The sequence below is a fragment of the Salmo salar genome, chromosome ssa19 (assembly GCF_905237065.1).
Source record: "Salmo salar chromosome ssa19, Ssal_v3.1, whole genome shotgun sequence".
Taxonomy (NCBI): Eukaryota; Metazoa; Chordata; class Actinopteri; order Salmoniformes; family Salmonidae; genus Salmo; species Salmo salar.
In genome coordinates this window covers 74992888-75019375 of record NC_059460.1, presented here as the reverse complement: position 1 = coordinate 75019375, position 26488 = coordinate 74992888, and the positions used below count along the sequence as shown (strand labels likewise).

The 26488-nt window shown below is 43.0% G+C and overlaps 1 protein-coding gene across 3 annotated transcripts in view; it reads right to left on the bottom strand.

Annotated features, from left to right (window-relative positions):
* LOC106579582 (sodium channel protein type 4 subunit alpha B) overlaps positions 1 to 26488 on the bottom strand; it is a 138489-nt gene that overhangs the window by 74548 nt on the left and 37453 nt on the right. For all 3 annotated transcript variants that reach the window (XM_014159622.2, XM_014159621.2, XM_014159623.2), the window contains exons 10-11: positions 19356 to 19476; positions 18711 to 18949 (exon numbers count right to left, since the gene is read on the bottom strand). In XM_014159622.2, the coding sequence (XP_014015097.2) occupies positions 18711 to 18949; positions 19356 to 19476 (360 nt within the window). The remainder of the gene's footprint in view (positions 1 to 18710; positions 18950 to 19355; positions 19477 to 26488) is intronic.

Below are 26488 nucleotides of genomic sequence, written 5' to 3'. Positions count from 1 at the left end.
ACTATATGAATTGGTCGAGTTTGTGGATCACACTTTATTCTGATAGTCCCATATAGATGATCTACAGATGGCCATATAATCAACAAATGACTGTATATGTTGATAAGCAACTGCTTGCTAAGGTTACGGTTAGGATTAGGGTTAGAATAAGGGTTAGGTTTAGGTTTGGATTATGGTTAGGGTAAGGGATAGGGTTAAGGTTAGTTGATAGTTCATTGAAATTTTGTTGACACTTATTGAACATCTACTGACCATCTACAAACCATCTACTTGGGACTATCCAAATAAAGTGTTATCAGTTTGTGTACTGCACTGTGCTGTACTGTGCTGTACTGTATTGGTTTGGGGCAGATATGGTGCAGGAGAGATCAAGTTGATGTCGCCTAGTGTGATGCTCAAATTAATGTGAGTTAATAAAAACGGTTTGCTTGGGTGAATGACATTCCACTACTGGAAATGCGCACACCAGAAATGTGTTGAAAAATTAATTTACTTTGTTGCAATGTTATTAAAACGCATTTTCATCAAGTCTGTACTTCAAATTAGCATCTCTGTAATTCGAACACAGATAATGAGTATTTAAATTTTTTAATTTAACCTTTATTTAACTAGGCAAGTCAGTTAACTTATTTGCAATAACGGCCTACCAAAAGGCAAAAGGCCTCCTGCGGGGACGGTGGCTGGGATTTAAAATACAAATAAATTAAATAAAGATATAGGACAAAACACACATCACGACAGGAGAGACAACCCAACACTACATAAAGAGAGACCTAAGACAACAACATAGCAAGGCAGCAACACATGACAACACAGCATGGTAGCAACACAACATGACAACAACATGGCAGCAACACATGACAACACAGCATGGTAGCAACACAACATGACAACAACATGGTAGCAACACAATATGGCAGCAACACATGACAACACAGCATGGTAGCAACACAACATGACAACAACATGGTAGCAACACAATATGGCAGCAGCACAACATGGTAGAAGCACAAAACATGGTACAAACATTATTGGGCACAGACAACAGCACAAAGGACAAGAAGGTAGAGACAACAATACATCACACAAAGCAGCCATGGCTGTCAGTAAGAGTGTCCATGATTGAGACTTTGAATGAAGATATTGAGATAAAACTGTCCAGTTTGAGTGTTTGTTGCAGCTCGTTTCAGTCGCTATCTGCAGCGAACTGAAAAGACGAGTGACCCAGGGATATGTGTGCTTTGGGGACCGTTAACAGAATGTGACTGGCAGAACGGGTGTTGTATGTGGAGGATGAGGGCTGCAGTAGATATCTCAGATAGGGGGGAGTGAAACCTAAGAGGGCTTTATAAATAAGCATCAACCAGTGGGTCTTGCGACGGGTATACACAGAAGGCCACGACACTAACACTGTTTGTTCAACTAATCGCATATGTTCATTCAAATATTATTTGGGCATTTTAACAAAAAAAGTCTGCACAACAATGTTTTCAACTCAGATTTTTGATACATATAACTACATTATGCATATTAATTTATACAGTAATTATTATTCAACATGTCCTTACCTGGGTTTTGAAGTCACAACCTTTTGGTTCATGTCATTCTGATCTTCCTGCTACTGTATGCCACCATGTCTGTGTCAATTATCAGTTAATCTCACTATTCTCTCATTATTTATTTGATTAAATTATTTCAGAAATGTTGGGGTTTTCTGTATAGTTGTCTAATGTTGGTGGGGCATATTAACCTGTTTAAATGTTACTCCTTAATTGCTACACTCAGAAAAAAAGGTGCTATCTAGAACATGAAAGGGTTCTTCGGCTGTCCCCATAGGAGAACCCATTGAAGAACACTTTTTGGTTACAAGTGGAACGCTTTTGGTTCCAGGTAGAACCCTTTCCCCTGAGAGTTCTACATGGAACCCAAAAGGGTTCTACTTGGATCCAAAAATGGTTCTACCTGTAAGCCAAAGTGGTTGGGGACAGCCTATGGGGACAGCCGAATAGCCCTTTAGGAAACCTTTTTTCTAGGAGTGTGACAAATACAATAATTTTACTTGAGTGTACTTTTAACAGAGCCTGATATTTACTTTGAAGTGCAAAGTCTAGCAATACAGGTGAAATCAGTCATTGATACAGACATGGTGGCGTTGCAGGAAGATCAGTATGCTGTGAACCAAGAGATTGTGAGTTCAAATCCCAGGTGAGGACATGTTGAACATGCCAGTGAAATCTTGAGTGTCAAATATGTTAGTTGAAACTATTGTATGTCACTAGTTCCACAGCCTTATTTAGTGAAAATGCCCAAATAATAATTTATAGTTGAATGAACATATGAGACAAGTGGAACAAAAACATAATTTTAAGCTGACTAAATTTTGCAAGTTGGGGAAAAGCTTTAATCGAAAAGTTGAGTAAAAAAAAATTAAAAGCAGTGGAACCAGTTAGTTAATAATAATTAGTTTAAACAACTACAATGTTTTTATAGAGAAGGTTGCGTCACAAATGGCACCCTATTCCCTCCATAGTGCACTACTTTTGACCAGGGACAATAGGACTCTGGTCAAAAGTAGTGCACTATATTGGGAGTAGAGTGTCATTTGGGACACAACCCAAAGGCATGAAGGGTAATTATTTCTGTCAGGCCAAAGCAGCAGTAATGAGTAAGTGTTTAGGATGCCCAGGCAGACATGGTAATTGAATAATACTGACGTGTTGGTCTGAGCATGTCACGGCATCGTGACCACAATTCATATCTCCTGTGATAAGAGTAAAGCTGGAATCGTTAATTGGTGGAACTGCCATGTCCATTTGGGACATTACGAAAACAAAGAACTTACTGCAAATAAACGAACACAGTTTTTTTGGACATCATTGCCAGTGGTGATCCGTCATTCAGGGCAGATGAGGCAGAGGGGTTGGTAATGTTCTCTAGTTGCGCCGTGATTGGCTCAGTGTTTTGTCACTCTAGGGGACACTACGTCACCGCCAAATCTAAGGGTAGAGCTCAAAAATTCTAACCCCTTAGGTGCTGCCATAGAGTTACATTAGAAGTGCCCATCTCAAGGTCATTGGCCACAGATAAAATTATGTCAATTCATGTTATATCTACAGTAGTTTTGATTGGACTGATACTTTCAAAATCTTAGCTAGGAAGCTAGCAGTCATCATCATGACCCATGTCGACAATCTACTGGCAAATCCTTTGTAATCCTTGTCATATGAAGATAAACAATGAATAGAAATTATAGACAAAACGTATCGTTGCTCATCGGACATTGGACATAAACATTACACAACAAGTTGGAAATCGCAAATTCAACAATCAAGGGTTTTGAAGGAATCAGTGGCTAACTGCAAGAATTGCAAAGCAATCAATAGCCTGCTATTCAGTGGAGTGGCTGTGTGGTCCCAAGTCTGGGTTTGAGGGTCTCTTTTCCAAGCTTAAAAGGATAAACAATCAACATTGGCCCTGCTGTCAATCTAGTATGACTTCTGCCACGCTCAAAACAACTGGAAACTCAGGACTGGGAAATCTGACTTCAGTGAGTTCAAGACAACTGGGAACTCAGAACAAAATAGCTCTGACTGGGAAAACACGTTTGAACCGTCATCCAACTCGGAATTGCAAGCCTGGAACTCGGGCCCCAGTTGCCTTGAAAGCACCATAAATCCAGAGAATGCCAGACTTTAATGACAAAGTTTAATGACACAATTTGCCCACGAAGGACCGTCGCACCACCTTCCTGTTCAAGTGAGCACAGCACAACAAGGTGAGTCCAAAAATGTATTGTAGGCTGCTGCATAAATGAGATAATATTTATACTGTAGCTAAGACTAATACTAAGTGTATGTTTTGAAGTAAACTGTTAGTAGCCCATGTGCCTCACCCTAATAATGTGGTCCCTTTCCCCCTCTTAATTTCACCTACTGTTCTGACTTGGTGTTGCACATGTAGCCTATGGCCTGTTTTAGAGAAATGTCATCATCAAATATAGTAAGAGCATTCATTGTCTGCTTATATGCCCCCTTTATTTATCCAACGGTTCTGACTTGGTGTACTGGGAGAATACTGTAAGAACGGCCCATGTTCTGAATTCTGTCGCTGTACATTTCAAATGTGCTGAACAAATAGCTATATTGACTACGTCCGTCCTAGCTCATTGTCTTAATCAAAATTACGGATTGCCTCTTATCCAGTTGTCGTCCCCTTATGCCATAGTTTGTACATCTCAATTGTCAGTAGAAACCACATTTGTTTAAGCAAGTCGGACATATCAGCTATGTTTTTATACAAGGCAGCAAATAAAGCTGAATGAACTGTTTCGCTGCCAGACAAGGCTCCGCTGATAGCCAGGTGTAGCAGTGGTAAGATGTTGGGACTGCTGTTTGTGGGCACCGTTATAGTGCAATTAATGTATTGTTTAGTGTTGTGTTGTGTAGTGGCTTTGCTGGCATGCATCTAAAAAAAAATATTGCCGTACCTTGATGTACATTTACTGCACTTTTTTTGTTGCACGCATTACTGTCCTCTGTTTCTACCTCCATAACATCAACAAAACAATAACAATAACAGTAACAAAGACAGCAAGACACTGTTTTCTCCAATGTGGATTGGATCTTTAGGAAAGTGTGCAGGTTGTGTGTGAAGTCTACCCTCTTCAGGGTAAGAGCTAAGGACACTGAGACAAGCAACTTTATACTGAATCGGTCAAGTGAAGCACTGAAATGGCACCCTATTCCCTAGAGCAGAAGTGCTCTACTTAGACCAAGCTCTGGAAAAAAATGTACACTATATAGGGAATAGGGTGCTCTGAGACAGCAGGTAGCTTAGTGGCTAAGAGAGTTGGGCCAGTAACCAAAAGGTTGCTGGTTCAAATCCCCAAGCCAACTAGGTGAAAAATCTGTTGATTTGCCCTTGAGCAAGGCACTTAACCCCAAATGCGCATGTAAGTAATATTGGATACGAGCTGAAATAATAGGATGCCATTTCAGAATCAACCATTCTGTTTTGTGCGGAAAACCTAATACAAAAATATGTTTCGTGTTTTTGTGTTGTGCGCGTGTTGAATATCCCACAACGTTGAACCAAATTAGCTTGGTTTCCAGGCTAAATGGGAATATTAAAATTATAAATTCAATCAGATTAACCTACTAAAAGACTGAAAGGACACACATCTGTGTGTTGCCTATCTGAAAACGCCTATCTGCTGAATCCTTACTGAAAAAATACGTGATTTTCCACGTGAAATTATGTGTTTTTTCTGTAAGAGATTACTCATCTAACTGCTGCCTCAGACAACCTGTCTGTCACTCTCCCACCCCAAACAACTCATTGTCTTCTCACAGAGAAACAGATGTACGTTTCTGAAAAGAACATCATGCCAGCGACCAACACACTCATGTGTCTATCTAACAGCCCGGAGGTGTTGTCCATACGTCTGTCCAGCTGTGTCTGTGTGACTGAGGGGTAGCTGAAGGGCACAGGAGGACAGCTGGATGGGTATTGCTGTGTAAACTAGGGCCTGTACTGTGCTGACTGTGGCTGTGGTAGTAATAGCAGAGAGTCCTGGCTCAGCATATATGAAGATATACACGCATGCATACATAAACACACACACATGTGTATACAGACACAGACACACACACACGTGTATACAGACACACACACACACACACACACGTGTATATACACACACACACAGAGCAGAGTGAGGCTCATGCGAGCGGAAGGGCGGTGGGCGTGGGCTCAACGGGGAGGGGGGCAGAGAGGAGATGTCATGTGACAAGCACTCTCTGGTAAGCACGTCAACAAGGTTTCGCTCCCACGGTCAACACAATCCACGGGACTACGCACACCCAACTGGCCTCGGGTGAACAGTCCACACATAATGCATACAAACACACACACACATACGTGTGCAGATGGAAACATTTCCATGAGCACATTCGCACGCATGCACAACCATGCACGAACACACACACACACACGTATGCACACACAAACACAGACACACATACACATTTGGGTTTGGCAGGATTGAGGGGAAACCTCTTTTTTACAAGGAGATTCATCCCGCCATAACGGTAACATCAAAAGGTTGAATAATGAAACAATATTTCTGTAGTCCAAGTGGTTGGAGAGTTCCGTGGGCACTTACAGAACAATTATGTCAGATCAGTTGTGTTTTGGGATCCCATGAAGGACAGTATAACAACATGTCTGTATGTCTGAATGTGTATTTTTACAGGTGATCAGATTCACATCCAAATGTTGGGGAACTGATATGATTAAATATGAAGCTATTTGTGAGAAGATATAATGTGATGTTAGCCTTCTAAATGAGAGAATTGTTTTTCATGTGAAGTCTTAACCAAGTCAGTGGCCACATCAACGTGAGCACAGACATTATGTCGGCGTCATCGAACACCCCTTTTCCCAGAGTGCATAAAACCCACTTCTGACAAAATTTACATTAGACCAAGCAGGCGGACGGTGTTGAACCAGACGTCACGAATGGTTAGACTCCACCAGACCAGCTACGTGCAGCGCCAGCTGTACACGTTGAAATGGTTAATAAAACTACACTTTCACAGTCTGCAGCTGTATATGCAAAATAGTCTAGGAAACTCGACCGAAGAAGAGAAGGAAGAACAATTTCCTCTCACCCCCTATAGATACCTCTAAAGTATCTAATTTACATTTTAGTCATTTAATTTAACAAACCGAGCCCGAGAACCACCGGCTGGTACTTTGAAAAGATTCATTCTAAAAGAACATTCCCCTATCCAACCACCATTGGTACGTCTGGAAGACCCGTTCTAACAGACACAACCAGAGACTTTCTGTCGAATTACTACCCAGTCGGACCGGCGATTCCAACAGAGACAACAAAGGCATGCAATCGTAAATATATACAGTGGCTTGCGAAAGTATTCACCCCCTTGGCATTGTTCCTATTTTGTTGCCTTACAACCTGGAATTTGAGGGTTTGTATCATGTGATTTACACAACATGCCTACCACTTTGAAGATGCAAAATATTTTCTCTTGTAAAACAAACAAGAAATAAGACAAAAAAACAGAAAACTTGAGATTGCATAACTATTAACCCCCCCAAAATCAATACTTTGTAGCAATTACAGCTGCAAGTCTCTTGGGGTATGTCTCTATAAGCTTGGCACATCTAGCCACTGGGATTTTTGCCCATTCTTCAAGGCAAAACTGCTCCAGCTCCGTCAAGTTGGACGGGTTCCGCTGGTCTACAGCAATCTTTAAGTCATACCACATATTCTTAATTGGATTGAGGTCTGGGCTTTGACTAGGCCATTCCAAGACATTTAAATGTTTTGCCTTAAACCACTTGATAGTTGCTTTAGCAGTATGCTTAGGGTCATTGTCCTGCTGGCAGGTGAACCTCCATCCCAGTCTCAAATCTCTGGAAGACTGAAACAGGTTTCCCTCAAGGATTTTCCTGTATTTAGCGCCATCCATAATTTCTTCAATTCTGACCAGTTTCCCAGTCCCTGCCGATGAAAAACATCTCCACAGCATGATGCTGCCACCACCATGCTTCACATGTGGGGATGGTATATTCTCGGGGTGATGAGAGGTTTTGGGTTTGCGCCTGTCACGTCCTGACCAGTAGAGGGAGTATTTGTTATTGTAGTTTGGTCAGGACGTGGCAGAGCGTATTTGTTTTATGTGGTCCGGGGGTTGTGTGTATTGTAGAGGGGTGTTTTATTTATGTGTTCCAGGGTTTTGGGTGTATGTTCTGGTTATTGGTATTCTAGGGTTTTCTGGTTTGTGTATTTCTTTGTTGTCTGTGTGGCTCTCGATCAGGAACAGCTGTACTTCGTTGTTCCTGATTGAGAGTCATATATAAGGAGCTTGTTTTCACCTGGAGTTTTGTGGGTAGTTATCTTTTGCACTGCTAGTTGACTTAGCCTGTGAAACTGTCTTCTGTCGTTCTTTGTTTTGTTATTTTCCGTGCTCTCTTTCTTTATTAAAATATCAAGATGAGCATCCACATTCCTGCTGCGTTTTGGTCATCTCTACCCAACGACAACCGTGACAGAACTACCCACCACAAAAAGACCAAGCAGCGGAGTAAGGAGCAAAGGGATTTTGAGATGGACTGGCGGGAGAAATGGACCTGGGAGGAAATTCTGGACGGGGCTGGACCTTGGCACCAGGCTGGGGAATACCGTCGCCCACGGGAAGAAATAGAGGAAGCTAAGGCAGAGAGGCGTCGGTATGAGGCCATGTACGCGCTGAGGGAGAAGCACGAGAGGCACCCCCAATATTTTTTTGGGGGGGGGCACACGGGTAGTTTGGCTGGGCCAAGGCTGAGCCCTAAGCCAGCTACCCGTGCTTATAGGGAGAAGTGTATGGAGTGGAGGGCGTCGAGTTTTGAAGAAGTGCGCAAGATCTCGTCCATACGCACGCACAGTCCAGTGCGAGTTATTCCAGCCCCTCGCAGATGCCGTGCTAGAGTGAGCATCCAGCCTGGTAGGAGGATGCCTGTGCAGCGCGTCTGGTCGCCGGTGCGCCTCCTAGGACCAGGCTACCCTACGCCCGCTCTACGCACGGCAACCATCAGGCCCCTGCACAGCCCAGTTCGCCCTGTACCAGCACCCCGCTCGTACAGGGCTACTAGTTCCATCCAGCCAGGACGGGTTGTGCAGGAGGTGTGATCAAGACCGCCTGTGCGCCTCCATGGCCCAGTATTTCCAGTTCCTGCCTCTCGTGCTGACCCGGAAGTGCGAACCCCTAGTCGGGCACGTCCAGTACCAGCACCACGCATCAAGCTTCCAGAGAGTCAGCCTAGTCCTACTCAGCCTGTTCCCGCTCCTCGCACTAGCCATGAGGTGCGTGTTCCCAAACTGGCACTTCCAGCACCACGCATCAGGCTTCCAGTGCGTAATACCAGTTCCACTCGGCCAGTTCCTGCTTCCCGCACTAGCCCTGAGGTGGTGTCCCCAGGCTGGTACCTCCACTACCAGTCCCACGCATCAGGTTTCCAGTGCGTCAGCCCAGCCTCGAGTGTCCGGAAACAGTGCCCCGTCCAGAGTATCCGACGACAGTGCCCCGTCCAGAGTATCCGACGACAGTGCCCCGTCCAGAGTATCCGACGACAGTGCCCCGTCCAGAGTATCCGACGACAGTGCCCCATCCAGAGAATTCGGCAACAGTGCCCCGTCCAGAGTATCCGACGACAGTGCCCCATCCAGAGAATTCGGCAACAGTGCCCCGTCCAGAGTATCCGACAACAGTACCCCGTCATGAGTATCCGGCAAGAGTGTTAAGCCCGGAACCGAGTGAGACGGCCTACAGTTCGGAACCAAGGGAGACGGCCCACTGTGCAGAACCGAGTGAGACGGCCTACAGTTCGGAACCAAGGGAGACGGCCCACTGTGCAGAACCGAGTGAGACGGCCCACTGTGTAGAACCGAGTGAGACGGCCCACAGTTCGGAGAGGGGTGAATGGGTCTACAGTCCGGAACCGAGTGAGTCTGCCTGCGATCTGGAACCGAGTGAGTCTGCCTGCGATCCGGAACCGAGTGAGTCTGCCTGCGATCTGGAACCGAGTGAGTCTGCCTGCGATCTGGAACCGAGTGAGTCTAACTATAACTTTGAACTATGCGAGTCTGCCTACAGCTCGGAACCGAATGAGTCTGCCTACGGCCCGGAACCGAGTGAGTCTGCCTACGATCCGGAGCCAAGAGAGTCTGCCTACAGTCTGGAGGGCAGTAGGCCAGAACCTGAGCCACCTCCAGTATAGGTGGGTTGGGGAGGGGGGGTGTAGCACAGGTGCCGTCGTTGAAGGCAGCCACCCTCCCTTCCCTCCCTTTAGTTAGGGGTTTATTTTTTTGTTGTTTTTTTGTTGTTTAGGTGCATTCGGGGTATGCACCTTTGGGGGGAGGGGGGTAATGTCACGTTCTGACCAGTAGAGGGAGTATTTGTTATTGTAGTTTGGTCAGGACGTGGCAGAGCGTATTTGTTTTATGTGGTCCGGGGGTTGTGTGTATTGTAGAGGGGTGTTTTATTTATGTGTTCCAGGGTTTGGGGTGTATGTTCTGGTTATTGGTATTCTAGGGTTTTCTGGTTTGTGTATTTCTTTGTTGTCTGTGTGGCTCTCGATCAGGAACAGCTGTACTTCGTTGTTCCTGATTGAGAGTCATATATAAGGAGCTTGTTTTCACCTGGGGTTTTGTGGGTAGTTATCTTTTGCACTGCTAGTTGTCTTAGCCTGTGAAACTGTCTTCTGTCGTTCTTTGTTTTGTTATTTTCCATGCTCTCTTTCTTTATTAAAATATCAAGATGAGCATCCACATTCCTGCTGCGTTTTGGTCATCTCTACCCAACAACAACCGTGACAGCGCTAGACATAGTGTTTTCCTTGATGGCCAAAAAGCTCAATTTTAGTCTCATCTGACCAGAGTAACTTCTTCCATATGTTTGGGGAATCTCCCAAATGCCTTTTGGTGAACACCAAACTTGTTTGCTCATTTTTTTCTTTAAGCAATGGCTTTTTCTGCCCACTCTTCAATAAAGCCCAGCTCTGTGGAGGGTACGGCTTAAAGTGGTCCTATAGACAGATATTACAATCTCCGCTGTGGAGCTTTGCATCTCCTTCAGGGTTATCTTTGGCCTCTTTGTTGCCAAGGAGGTAATTGGTTGCACCAGATCTTATTTAGGGGCTTCATAGCAAAAGGGGTAAATACATATGCACGCACCACGTTTTCATTTGTATTTTTTTTAATTCTTTGAAACAAGTCATTTTTTTTCATTTCACTTCACCAATTTGGACTATTTTGTGTATGTCGATTACATGAAATCCAAATAAAAATCTATTTAAATTACAGGTTGTAATGCAACAAAATAGGAAAAACTCCAAGGGGGATGAATAGTTTTGCAAAGCACTGTGCATTGCAAATTATTTTTTCGAATGAGCGGCCGTTCATGTGCAAAATATTAGCATTTCCATGAGCATAGTTATCATCTGTGTGTACGATAGTGAAGTCCTTTGTCTTTTCTCCTGCTCTTTCTTACGTGCTCCTCCCTTTTCATTTTATGTAACAAGCCGTCATATCGGGTTTAGTCCAGTCGGGACTTTTAATTGCATCATGTAGTTCTCAATGTGTAAGCTATTCTGTTTGTGTGTTTATGTAATTCTGTGTGATTATTTAGTTAGTAAATAAATAATTAAGCCAATTTGTGTATTGCATATTCATCATTTATGCTAGGGTTTGTGCAGATATCCAAGGATATTGCGACATTCAGAATGAGACTGATAGAAGATAAAATTAATTAATGACTGATTGATGACTGAAATGTCAGAGATATTTATATCTTTAGAGTTAATTCGGAAACGGTAACTCATTAAACAAACTTTTTCCATGGTGCCCCAAGATTGCTGATGAGTTAATTGTTACATGAGTAATTTAATCATCGTAATAATTAAACATACTGTAGTTAATCGATTTGATAAAGCAATCATCATCACATTAATGATAGCCAAAAACATGACAAAAGCATGCACATAACACTTAGAGAGAGAGACAATATCTCTCCACTATAACAGGGATGAAAGAAAAATCCTCCTCAAACAAATCTCCACATACAGAGACAAAAAAGTTTTTAATGTGTGATGCTGCATCTAGCAAACTGGCAGTTATCCAATACAGTCACCACCCCACGACAGTTCAGACTCTCTATGTATCCAACACAGTCACCCCTCAACAACAGATCAGACTCTCTATGTATCCAACACAGTCACCACCCCACGACAGTTCAGACTCTCTATGTATCCAACACAGTCACCACCCCATGACAGTTCAGACTCTCTATGTATCCAGCACAGTCACCACCCCACGACAGTTCAGACTCTCTATGTAACCAACACAGTCACCACCATACGACAGCTCAGACTTTAGTCACCAAGGCGATAATGACTTGCTAAAAGATGGGTAAGACCAGAGACGGATGTCATAAAATATACAGTTGAAATTGGAAGTTTACATACACATAGGTTGGAGTCATTAAAATCAATTTTCAACCACTCCACAAATTTCTTGTTAACCATCTATAGTTTTGGCAAGTTGGTTAGGACATCTACTTTGTGCATGCCACAAGTACATTTTCCAACAATTGTTTACAGACAGATTATTTCATGTATAATTCACTGTATCACAATTCTAGTGGGTCAGAAGTTTACATACACTAAGTTGACTGTGCCATTAAACAGCTTGGAAAATTCCAGAAAATGATGTGATGGCTTTCGAAGCTTCTGATAGGCTAATTGACATCATTTGAGTCAATTGGAGGTGTACCTGTGGATGTATTTCAAGGCCTACCTTCAAACACAGTGCCTCTTTGCTTGACATCATGGGAAAATCAAAAGAAATCAGCCAAGACCTCAGAAAAAAAAGTAGACTTCCACAAGTCTGGTTCATCCTTGGGAGCAATTTCCGAACGCCTGAAAGTACCATGTTCATCTGTACAAACAATAGTACGCAAGTATAAACACCATGGGACCACACAGCCGTCATATCACTCAGGAAGGAGACACGTTCTGTCTCCTTGAAATGAACGTACTTTGGTGTGAAAAGTGCAAATCAATCCCAGAACAACAGAAAAGGACCTTGTGAAGATGCTGGAGGAAACAGGTACAAAAGTATCTATATCCACAGTAAAACGAGTCCTATATCGACATAACCTGAAAGGCCGCTCAGCAAGGAAGAAGCCACTGCTCCAAAACCGCCATAAAAAAGCCAGACTACAGTTTGCAACTGCACATGGGGACAAAGATTGTACTTTTTGGAGAAATGTCCTCTGGTCTGATGAAACAAAAATAGAACTGTTTGGCCATAATGACCATCGTTATGTTTGGAGGAAAAAGGGGGAGGCTTGCAAGCTGAAGAACATCATCCCAACTGTGAAGCACAGGGGTGGCATCATGAGGAGGGAAAATTATGTGGATATATTGAAGCAACATCTCAAGATATCAGTCAGGAAGTTAAAGCTTGGTCGCAAATGGGTCTTCCAAATGGACAAAGTTGTGGCAAAATGGCTTAAGGACAACAAAGTCAGGTATTGGAGTGGCCATCACAAGCCCTGACCTCAATTCCATAGAACATTTGTGGGCAGAACAAGAGCAAGGAGGCCAAGGAGGCCTACAAACCTGACTCAGTTACACCAGCTCTGTCAGGAGGAATGGGCCAAAATTCACCCAACTTATTGTGGGAAGCTTGTGGAAGGCTACCCGAAACGTTTGACCCGAGTTCAACAATTTAGAGGCAATGCTACCAAATACTAATTGAGTGTGTGTAAACTTCTGACCCACTGGGAATGTGATGAAAGAAATAAAAGCTGAAATAAATAATTCTCTCTACTATTATTCTGACATTTCACATTCTTAAAATAAAGTGGTGATCCTAACTGACCTAAAACAGGGAATTTTTACTAGGATAAAATTTCAGGAATTGTGAAAAACTGAGTTTAAATGTATTTGGCTAAGGTGTATGTAAACTTCCGACTTCAACTGTATCTGCTGTGGACACACATGCACATACATACACACACACACACCAGCCAGATTGTCCACTGTAGCACACAGTGGCCAGACAAGTGGAAGAAAAACTCTATTGATTTTGACACTGTTGGCCTGAAATGACTTCCTTGTTGGACCACTCCTGGTACAACACAAACAATTACGTAAGACCAACAACCAATGGCTGTGTCCCAAATGGCACCCTATTCCCTATATAGTGCTGGACTTCAGACCAGGGCCCATACCCAGCACTATAGAGAACCAGCATATATCATACAAACACACATAACCGGTTCCAGTGAATTGTAATGAATGGAAACACCATATTGGCTTCATAATGTGATTGTAAACTCATTGTTGTGAATCATGTCTGTTGATGTGTGATTAAACTTCACTAGGGTAGGGGGCAGCATTCGGAATTTTGGATGAAAAGCATGCCCAAATGAAACTGCCCGCTACTCAGGCCCAGAAGCTAGGATATGCATATGATTGGTAGATTTAGATAGAAAACACTCTCAAGTTTCCAAAACTGTTAAAATAATGTCTGTGAGTATAACAGAACTGATATGGCAGGTGAAAACCTCAGGAAAATCCATCCAGGAAGTACTATTATTTTGAAAGGCTGTTTTTCCATTGAAAGCCTATCCACCATACAAAGACTTAGGACCCAGTTCACAATCTCTGTGCTTTTACTCTGAAAAATGAGGGAGATATAGAACTTTCAATGAGTGGACAGTGAAAACTTCCAGACATGAGTCCAGTGCGTGATCGGGAGCGCGCCTTTCTTGTTTCTCCTTTTCCATTGACGATGCTTTTGTCCTGTTGAAATATTATTGATTATTTATGACAAAAACAACCTAAGGGTTGATTTTAAACATTGTTTGACATGTTTCTACGAACTTTTATTGTACTTTTTTGATTTTTCGTCTGTCTGTTGTGACCGCACTTTGTTCCAATGGATTGCTGAACAAAACGCACCAACTTAACTGAGGTTTTTGGACATAAAGAGGGACATTATCGAACAAAACAAACATTTATTGTGTAACATGGAGTCTTCGGACTGCAACCATATGAAGATCATCAAAGGTAAGTGATAAATTTTATCGCTATTTCTGACTTTTGTTACTCCTCTTCTTGGCTGCTAACTGTTTGTAATGATTTGTCTGCTGGGCGCTGTTCTCAGATAATCGCATGGTTTGCTTTAGCCGTAAAGCCTTTTTGAAATCTGACACAGCGGTTGGATTAACAAGACGTTTATCTTTAAGCTGGTGAATAACATTTGTATCTTTTATGTATGTTTATTATGAGAATTTCTGTTTTGTTATGTTTCACACTGAAATTTCACCGGATTTTGTTTGAGACAGTGGATTATTGAACAAAACGCGCTAACAAAATGGAGGTTTTTGGATATAAACATGGACTTTATCAAACAAAACAAACATTTATTGAGTAAATGGGAGTCTTGTGAGTGCAAACATATGAAGATCATCAAAGGTAAGTGATTCATTTTATCACTATTTCTGACTTGTGTAACTCCTCTACTTGGCTTGTTACTGTTTGTAATGATTTGTCTGCTGGGCGCTGTTCTCAGATAATTCCATGGTATGATTTCGCCGTAAAGCCTTTTTGAAATCTGACACCGTGGTTGGATTAACAAGACGTTTACCTTTAAACCCATGTAAAACACTTGTATGTTTCATGAATTTCTATAATGAGTATTTTTGTTTTTGAATTTGGCGCTCTGCAATTTCACTGGATGTTGGCCAGGTGGGACGCTAGTGTCCCACACCACCTAGTGAGGTTAACAGGTCGTTTCACGGTTATTATCCCAATGGAACCTTAGCCCCACCGCCCTATGAAAGTTTGATACTGTGAAAATTCAGTGAGCCAATCAGTCAGCCAATCAGATGCTACTAACGTATTACTTGTCCCTAACTATTCCTCTCAGGTCTCCACAAGTGCATAAGGGCTAGAGGCTTCGGGTCCATTTAGGTTTGCGTGTGAATCTCAGTGACAATATCAAATCAAGTCAAATCACATTTTATTTGTCACATGCGCTGAATACAACAGGTGTAAACCTTACCATGAAATGCTCACTTACAAGCACTTAACAAACACTGCAGTTCAAGAAATAGAGTTAAGAAAATACTTCCTAAATAAATATGATTATTTTTTTAAATCTAAAAGTAACACAAGAAAATTACATAACAATAACGAGGCTATGTACAGGGGGTATGGGTATCGAGTCAGTGTGCGGGGGTACAGGTTAGTCGAGGTAATTTGTAAAGTGACTATGCATAGATAATAAACAACGAGAAGCAGCAATGTAAATAGTCCGGATGGCCATTTGATTAATTGTTCAGTAGTCTCTGTTAAGGAGCCTTTTGGTTCTAGACTTGGCGCTCCGCTACCGCTTGCCGTGCGGTAGAACAGAGAGAACAGTCTATGACTTGGGTGACTGGAGTCTTTGACAAATTTTTGGGCCTTCCTCTGACACCGACTAGTATATAGGTCCTGGATGTCAGGAAGCTCGGCCCCAGTGATGTACTGGGCCGTACACACTACCATCTGAAGCGCCTTACTGTCAGGCGGTGATGCAACTGGTCAGCATGCTCTCGATGGTGCAGCTGTAGAACTTTTTGAGGATCTGGGGACCCATGCCAAATCTTTTCAGTCTCCTGAAGGGGAAAAAGTATTGTCGTGCACTCTTCACAGCTATCTTGGTGTGTTTGGACCATGATAGTTATGACCTCCTCCCTATAGGCTGTCTCATCATTGTCGGTGTTCAGGCCTACCACTGTTGTGTCATCAGCAAACTTAACGAAGGTGTTGGAGTTGTGAATAGGGAGTACTGGAGGGGAATAAGCACGCACCCCAGATGTGTTGTTGACAGATGTATTGTTGCCTACCCTTATCACCTGGGGGCGGTCCATCAGGAAATCCAGGATCCAGTTGCAGAGGGAGTGTTTAGTCCCAGGGTCCTTACCCTTGTGATGCACTTTGTGGGTACTATGGTGTTGAATGCTGATCTGTCGTCAATGAACAGCATTCTCTCATAGGTGTTCCTTTTGTCCAGGTGGGGAAGGGCAGCGTGGAGTGCGATTGAGATTGCGTCATTTGTGGATCTGTTGGGGCGGTATGCGAATTGGAGTGGGTCTAGTGTTTCCAGCATGATGGTGTTGATGTGAGCCATTACCAGCCTTTCTAAGCACTTCATGGCTACAGATGTGAGTGCTATGGGTGGTAGTAGTTTAGGCAGGTTACCAAGGCATTCTTGGGAACTGTGGTGGTCTGCTTGAAACATGTAGGTATTACAGACTCGGTCAGAGGGAGGTTGAAAATATCAGTGAAGACACTTGCCAGTTGGTCCACGCATTCTTTGAGTACACATCCTGGTAATCTGTCTGGCCCCGTGGCTTTGTGAATGTTGACCTGTTTAAAGGTCTTGCTCACATCGGCTACGGAGAGTGTGATCACACAGTTGTCCGGAACAGCTTGTGCTCTCATGCATGTTTCAGTGTTGCTTGCCTCGAAGCAAGCATAAAAGGCATTTTGTTCGTCTGGTAGGCTCGTGTCACTGGGCAGCTCGAGGCTGGGTTTCCCTTTGTAGTTCTTAATAGTTTCAAGCCCTGCCACAAGCATCAGAGCCGGTGTAGTAGGATTCAATCTTAGTTCAGTATTGACGCTTTGCCTGTTTGAGGGTTCATCTGAGGGCATACCAGGATTTCTTATAAGAGTAGGGATTAGTGTCCTGCTCCTTGAAAGCTGCAGCTCTGAGCTTTCTCTCGGTGAGGATGTTGTCTGTAATCCATGGTTTCTGGTTGGGATATGTACGTACGGTCACTGTGGGGATGACGTTGTCGAATCACTTATTGATGAAGCCGGTCACTGAGGTGGTATACTCCTCAATGGCATTGGATGAATCCCGGAACATATTCCAGTCTGTGCTAGCAAAACAGTCCTGTAGCATAGCATCCGCGTCATCGGACCACTTCCGTATTAAGTGTTAGTCACTGATACTTCCTGCTTTAGTTTTTGCTTGTAAGCAGGAATCAGGAGGATAGAATTATGGACAGATTTGCCAATTGGAGGACGAGGCAGAGCTTTGTATGCGTCTCTGTGTGTGGAGTAAAGGTGGTCTAGAGTTTTTTTTACTCTGGTTGCACATGTGACATGCTGGTAGAAATGAGGTAAAACGGATTTAAGTTTGCCTGCATTAAAGTCCCCACTAGGAGCACTGCTTTTGGATGAGTATTTTCTTGTTTGCTTATGGCCTTACACAGCTCGTTGAGTGCGGTCTTAGTGTCAGCATCTGTTTGTGGTGGTAAATAGACGGCTACAAATTATAAAGATGAGAACTCTCTTGGTAAATAATGTGGTCTACAGCTATCATGAGGTATTCTACCTCAGGCGAGCAATACCTCGAGACTTCTGTAATATTAGACATCGCGCACCAGCAGTTATTGACAATAGACAGACACCCCCACCACTTATCTTACCAGACGTAGCTGCTCTGTCCTGCCTAAACATGGAGAAGCCAGCCAGCTCCATATTATCAGTGTTGTCGTTTGGCCATGTCTAGGTGAAACATAAGATATTACCGTTTTTAATGTCCCGTTGGTAGGATAGTCTTAATCGTAGATCGTCCAGTTTGTTTTCCAATGATTGCACATTGGCCAGTAATACGGGAGGTAGTAGTGGTTTACCTATTCGTCGGCTAATTCTTACAAGGCACCCCGCCCTCCTCCCCTTTTTCTCCATCTTTTCTTCACGCGGATGACGGGATTTGGGCCTTGTCTTGACAAAGCAGCATATCCATCACGTCGGACTCATTAAAGAAAAAAATCTTTGTCCAGTTTGAGGTGAGAAATCACTGTTCTAATGTCCAGAAGCTCTTTTTGGTTATAAGAGACGGTAGCAACAACATTATGTACAAAATGAGTTGCAAACAATGCGAAAAAACAAACAAAATAGCACAGTTGGTTAGGACAATAGTGGAGCCAAGAGTTTTTTTTTTCTCTGAGTAACTGACCTGACTAGGGTAAACCTCTAGGCCCTAAACTTAAGTGGTCCTCCAACAAAAAGGGTGGGTAAAAGTGTACACAAAAATGTTTCTCCAAGAGTTTCCCTTGTGCCCTCTCCTCTCCACTTACCAGGTTGCCTATGGACAGCATGCCGTTAAATTCGTCAGTCATGGGGTAGTGCTCCATGGCCATGAACAGGGTGTTGAGCACGATGCAGATGGTAATGGCTAGGTCCAGGAAGGGATCCATCACCATCACCTTGACCAGCGTCTTCAACCGAAGCCAACGTGGACTGCTTTCCCAGATCAGGTACTTGTGGGCAAACTCATACCAGCAGGGGTGGCACTTCTGACGCGACTCCTCCAGTTCTAGGAGGGGGGTGGGTGGGGGGGGGGCAAAATAGTACATTTTCTTCAGGGAGGTTTTCACAGTATGCCTTTGCCAGATGTGGGTGGGGCCTAGCTTGGGTGCATGCATGTGTAATGAGGGAGTTTGATGAAGATTGATAACAAGTCATTGAGGATGAGGTGGTAGGGCCTAATGTGTGATCATGACTCATCTAATGTTTTTATCTGTCGGTGTAACTTTGCACTGTGGCTTCTGCCGCACAGTCACCCTCTTGCTAGTCCATAGGCACGGCCCGTGCACATTTGAGGACACCGTCAGCCTCAATCCACATAGAGGGGTAAACAGCAGATAAGAGGAGCTCCTGGGCTCACACAATTTGTCCCTCAATGAGGCAGTGGGGCGAACAGCAGGGATAGAGGCCCTTACCCTCCAAGGCGTCAGTGAGGTAGCTGGCGGCGCTCAGAGCTCGGTCCCTGCGTGCGTGCTCTTCTCTGGATACCTGGCGAGGGAGCAGCATGTTGCTCAGCTCTGTGCTGGAGTTAGGCCTCTGGAGGAGAAAGAACAGTTGATATATATATATTGGTGAGGAGAGGCAGCCATATTGGTGAGGAGAGGCAGCCATATTGGTGAGGTGAGGAATCCATATTGGACAATATAGGCAGCCATATTGCTCAGGAAAGGTGGCCATTTTGGTGAGGAGAGGCATATTTGGATTATTCAATGCAGTCAAATTTAATTTAATTATCTGCTAGTGATTAGGAAATGACTGGGCCATAAGTCAGGGTTACAGCTTCAATATGTACTTTATCTCACATTGATTCCACAGACAGGTCTTTCAATTTATGTTGGGTCAATGGCAGAGGCATGATTCAGGACAAAGGCAGGTTGGTGATATTTATCTAAGACACCCACACACACAGACACACCCACACAACACAGACACACACACACACACACAGAGAGAGAGAGAAACACACACACACACACACACACACACACACACACACACACAGAGAGAGAAACATACACACACATACAAACACACAACACACATCATCCCTAGTGCCATGTGATATCCCTATACCTAGTATTAGTAGTGTTCTCCACACTTCAGATTTATGAGATTCAAATGTAGTTATTTATTTTGCTGAGGGAGGACTAAGGGAGGATCTATTGTAATTTTCCTCCAAACATCTTACATCTTTCTTACTCTGCAGAATAACAGCAGTCCATCTCTTACCGCAAATATAACAAGATACACATTTCCTTCCACCTGAATGTGTGAATGACAGGGGTTATATTGAGTCCAATCAAAGCCTTCCCGACACAAATCAGACTCCCTCTGATTACATAACATCTCATTGCTGTCCCAGGTAGTCAGGCTGGCAGGCATGCATGACGCACATCCCCAGTCTCAGGGCTCACATAAAACCACCCACTCACTGTTTGGCAAGTAGGGAATCCACCACCGGACCATTCACCATCTCTCCCTGGTGAAAGGAGAGCAGCAGGCCCCTCCACCAAAACTACCACAAATGCTCGTTTAGCATTTGTCTCTACTGTGGGTTGCCATGGTTGCATTTTCAAGACAACTGGGCGTCTGTGCAGCACACAAGCACGCACAATACAGTATATCATATGTATATACTGTATTCTATTCAAGGCTCGTGCTATATAACTACTGCCGTACACACCTTTCTATTCATATGCTGTTCATAATGTCTATACACACCATTATATAGATATATATTTATATTCCGGACTCTGACATTCCTCGTTCTGATATTTCTTAATTTCTTCATTTGTATTTTTGGGATTTGTGTGTATTGTTTTGTATTGTTAGGTATTACTGCACTGCTTGAGCTAGAAACATAAGCATTTCACTTCACCTGCGATAACATTCTTTAAAATATATGTGTACGCAATCAATACCATTTTTTTTATTTGACACACACACACACACACACACACACACACACACACACACACACACACACACACACACACACACACACACACACACACACACACACATCTGTATTAGCAGACTTAAGAGCTTCCTGGTGTAAAAGCAACACAGAGGTTTATTAGTACTGTATTGCATGGCAATATGCGATGATTTTGTCCAATTTGTCAAAAAAAATTGCTGACGAGGGAAAGAGTTTGTTAACATGTGGCTTGATTGAACTCTATTATGTGGAAAAGGTACTGTGATTGGTTGAAATTGCAAGCCCTCTTTTCTAGTCCGGTGATCGGTCAGTTTTATGAGATAATATTGTGATGATTTGACTGTTTTATGTGGTAATAGTGAGTTGATTGGTTAAGTTTGCAAGACCAAGCATGATATGCAGGAAATGTTGATTATCTTGTTATGGCTAGGGGGCAGTATTTTCACGGCCGGATAAAAAACGTACCCGATTTAATCTGATTATTACTCCTGCCCATAAACTAGAATATGCATGTAATTATTAGCTTTGGATAGAAAACACTCCAAAGTTTCTAAAACTGTTTGAATGGTGTCTGTGAGTATAACAGAACTCATTTGGCAGGCCAAAACCTGAGAAGATTCCTTACAGGAAGTGCCCTGTCTGACCATTTCTTGCCCTTCTTGATCATCTCTATCCATTACAGGGGATCTCTGCTGTTACGTGACACTTCCTACGGCTCCCATGGGCTCTCAGAAGGTGGCAAAAAGCTGAATCGTGGCTTTGCAGGCTCTGGCTGAAAAAAAAGTAGCGCGTTTGGATAGTGGCTGGTCACAGTACTGTGAGACTCAGGCTCGTGCACGAGGGGATCCCATGCTTTTATTTTCTCTCTCTTTGTACGTATACACGCTTTCCCGGTCGGAATATTATCGCTTTTTTATGAGAAAAATGGCATAAAAATTGATTTTAAACAGCGGTTGACATGCTTCGATGTACGGTAATGGAATATTTAGAAATCTTTTGTCACGAAATGCGTCGTGCTTGTGACCCTTATTTACACTTCGGATAGTGTCTTGAACGCACAAACAAAACGCCGCTATTTGGATATAACAATGGATTATTTTGAACCAAACCAACATTTATTATTGAAGTAGCAGTCCTGGGAGTGCATTCTGACGAAGAACACCAAAGGTAATCAAACTTTTCTAATAGTAAATCGGAGTTTGGTCAGGGCTAAACTTGGTGGGTGTCTAAATAGCTAGCCGTGATGGCTGGGCTATCTACTCAGAATATTGCAAAATGTGCTTTCACCGAAAAGCTATTTTAAAATCGGACACCTCGATTGCACAAAGGAGTTCTGTATCTATAATTCTTAAAATAATTGTTATGTTTTTTGTGAACGTTTATCGTGAGTAATTTAGTAAATTCACCGGAGGTTTGCGGGGGGTATGCTAGTTCTGAACGTCACATGCTAATGTAAAAAGCAGTTTTTTGATATAAATATGAACTTGATTGAACAAAACATGCATGTATTGTATAACATAATGTCCTAGGTGTGTCATCTGATGAAGATCATCAAAGGTTAGTGCTGCATTTAGCTGTGGTTTGGGTTTATGTGACATTATATCCTAGCTTGAAAAATGGGTGTCTGATTATTTCTGGCTGGGTACTCTGCTGACATAATCTAATGTTTTGCTTTCACTGTAAAGCTTTTTTGAAATCGGACAGTGTGGTTAGATAAAGGAGAGTCTTGTCTTTAAAATGCTGTAAAATAGTCATATGTTTGAAAAATTGAAGTTTTTGTATTTTTGAGGAATTTGTAATTCGCGCCACGCCTATCATTGAATATTGGAGCAGGTGTTCCGCTAGCGGAACGTCTAGATGTAAGAGGTTATGTGTAACAGTGTAGGTTCCGTCCCTCTCTTCGCCCCAACCCGGGCTCGAACCAGGGACCCTTGCACACATCAACAACTGACACACCACAAAGCATCGTTACCCATCGCGCCACAAAAGCCCTTGCAACGCAAGGAGAAACTCTACTTCAAGTCTCAGAGCGAGTGACGTCACTGATTGAAATGCTATTAGCGCGCACCACCGCTAACTAACTAGCCATTTCACATCGGTTACATATGCTAAAAAAAATGGTGGTCAATCTCAAAATGATCAATGAACTGTGCTTGTTCTTTTGTTTGGGGTAAATAGAAATTATTGGTAGTCAAATTCCTTTGAAATAGAATATTTTGATTTGAATCTTTCTTTTCATCATTTGTTTACAGTGCATTCGGAAAGTATTCAGACCCATTGACATTTTCCACATTTTGTTACGTTACACCCTTATTCAATTTTTTTTTTTTAAATGTCCTCAGCAATCTACATACAATACCCCATCATGACAAAGCAAAAACAGGTTTTTAGACATTTTTGCAGATTTATTACAAATAAAAAACATCCTTATGTACATAAGAATTCAGCCTCTTTGCTATGAGACTCAAAAATGAGCTCAGGTGCATCCTGTTTCCACTGATCATCCTTGAGATGTTTCTACAACTTGATTGGAGTCCACCTGTGGTAAATTCAATTGATTGGACATGATTTGGAAAGAAACACACCTGTCTATATAATGTCCCACAGTCTACAGTGAATGTCAGAGTAAAAACCAAGCCATGAGGTCGAAGGAATTGTCTGTAAAGCTCCGAAACAGGATTTTGTCGAGGCACAGATCTGGGGAAGGGTACCAAAACATTTCTGCAACATTGAAGATCCCCAAGAACACAGTGGCCTCCATCATTCTTAAATGGAAGAAGTTTGGAACCACTAAGACTCTTCCAAGAGCTGTCAGCCCGGCCAAACTAAGCAATCGGGGGAGAAAGGCCTTGGTCAGGGAGGTGACCAAGAACCCGATGGTCACTCTGACAGAGCTCTAGAGTCTCTCTGTGGAAATGGGAGAACCTTCCAGAAGGACAACCATCTCTGCAGCACTCCACCAATTAGGCCTTTATGGTAGAGAGGCCAGACGGAAGCAACTACACAGAAAAGGGCACATGACAGCCCGCTTGGAGTTTGCCAAAAGGCACCTTAACACTATCAGACCATGAGAAACAAGATTCTCTGGTCTGATGAAACCAAGATTGAACTCTTTGACCTGAATACCAAGCGTCACGTCTGGAGGAAACCTGGCACCATCCCTACAGTGAATCACGTGGTGGCAGCATCATGCTGTGCAGATGTTTTTCAGCAGCAGGGACTGGGAGACGAGTCAGGATCGAGGGAAAGATGAACGGAGCAAAGTACAGAGAGATCCTTTATGAAAATCTGCTTGGGACAAGTCTCTGAATGTCCTTGAGTGGCCCAGCCAGAGCCCAGACTTGAACCCGGTTGAACATCTTAGGATAGACCTGAAAATAGCTGTGCAGCAACGCTCCCCATCCAACTTGACAGAGCTTGAGAGCATCTGCAGAGAAGAATGGGAGAAACTCCACAAATACAGGTGCGCCAAGCTTGTAGCATCATACCCAAGAAGACCCGAGGCTGAAATCGCTGCCAAAGGTGTTTCAACAAAGTACTGAGTGAACAGTCTGAATACTTTCGTAAATGTGATATTTCAGGTTTATATTTTTAATACATTTGCAAACATTTTCTAAAAACCTGTTTTTGCTTTGTCGTTATGGGGTATTGTGTGTAGATTGATGAGGAAAAAAACTATTTAATACATTTTTGAATAAGGCTGTAACGTAACAAAATGTGGAAAAAGTCAAGGGGTCGGACTACTTTCCAAAGGCACTGTACATGATACCTGGTCTGGCAATAGACAGGCAGATAGGTAGGTCCCCCACCTAAGGGGGATCTAGGCCGGGAAGAAACACAGCCAGCCACAGCCAGGGGATTTGGCCAGTAAATCTCATTGACCCAGGAGACCCTGTTTTATCTGGCTCTGCAGAGTGTGTGTGTGTGTGTGTGTGTGTGTGTGTGTGTGTGTGTGTGTGTGTGTGTGTGTGTGTGTGTGTGTGTGTGTGTGTGTGTGTCTCAGTGGAGTACACTGACACCCATGCTGGTCTGATACCAGTCTGTTCTGAGAGCAGTCTGTTCTGAGAGCAGACTGTTCTGATATCAGTCTGTTCTGAGAGCAGTCTGGTCTGATACCAGTCTGTCCTGAGAGCAGTCTGTTCTGATACCAGTCTGTCCTGAGAGTAGTCTGTTCTGATAGCAGTCTGTTCTGAGAGCAGTCTGTTCTGATACCAATCTGTTCTGATATCAGTCTGTTCTGAGAGCAGTCTGTTCTGATACCAGTCTGTTCTGATATCAGTCTGTTCTGAGAGCAGTCTGTTCTGATACCAGTCTGTTCTGATACCAGTCTGTTTTGATATCAGTCGGTTCTGATACCAGTCGGTTCTGATACCAGTCTGTTCTGATTCCAGTCTGTTCTGAGAGCAGCCTGGTCTGATATCAGTCTGTCCTGAGAGTAGTCTGTTCTGAGAGCAGTCTGTTCTGATACCAGTCTGTTCTGAGAGCAGTCTGTTCTGAGAGCAGTCTGTTCTGATACCAGTCTGTTCTGAGAGCAGTCTGTTCTGAGAGCAGTCTGGTCTGAGAGCAGTCTGGTCTGAGAGCAGTCTGGTCTGAGAGCAGTCTGTTCTGAGAGCAGTCTGTTCCCTGGGAGAGAGGAGCATAATGTTCTTTATTTGTGCCCACACACACACTCTCTGAAGAGCCAGATAAAACAAGAGGGTCTCCTGGGTCAATGAGATTTACTGGCCAAATCCCCTGGCTGTGGCTGGCTGTCCTGAGTGTGGTCTTGCTGTTCCCTGCCTGGGTCCCCATGTTAGGTAACCTACCTATCTGACTGTCTACTGCCAGACCACACAAATGGCTACAGATGAGGGAAAAATAGATTTGAACCTGTAATTTATTGTATCACTCACTGTTATTTCCTTAAAAAACATGCCTCGTAAGAAATTGCAGGAAGTCAATCAATAAAATGTTGAATTGTGACAAATTGTTGCTGCTCTGGAGTTAGATGTGATGTTATGGATTACTCTGATTAATAACTGTGGATGAATAACTCTTAACCATTTGAGTCTAAGCCATGTTTAAGCCGGGGGTCATTTAGCTATTTGATTTTGAATTTTAAGACCCTTGAAATATATACAAAAATAATTTGATAAAATAATGTATTTCTGCCTTACTGCTATTAGCCCATAAAAACTCATTGAATAACAGATTCACTACTTGGAAGAGATACTCCCCCCCCAAAAAAAAAATCTAAAGGAAGTTTGTTCTCAAGTGTCTCTTATATCTGAGAGATAAGAAAGATAAGGATAGTTTTGTTTATTTTTTCACATTTTTTAACCTCTTATTTTTGTCACTAAACAGTCTTGATATACAGTACCAGTCAAAAGTTTGGACACATCTACTCATGCAAGGGTTTTTCTTCATTTTTACTATTTTCTACATTGACGAATAATAGTGAAGACATCAAAACTATGAAATAACACATATGGAATCATGTGATAACCAAAAAAGTGTTAAACAAATCAAAATATATGTGAGAATTGAGATTCTTCAAAGTAGCCACCCTTTGCCTTGATGACAGCTTTGTACACTCTTGGCATTCTCTCAACCAGCTTCAAGAGGTAGTCA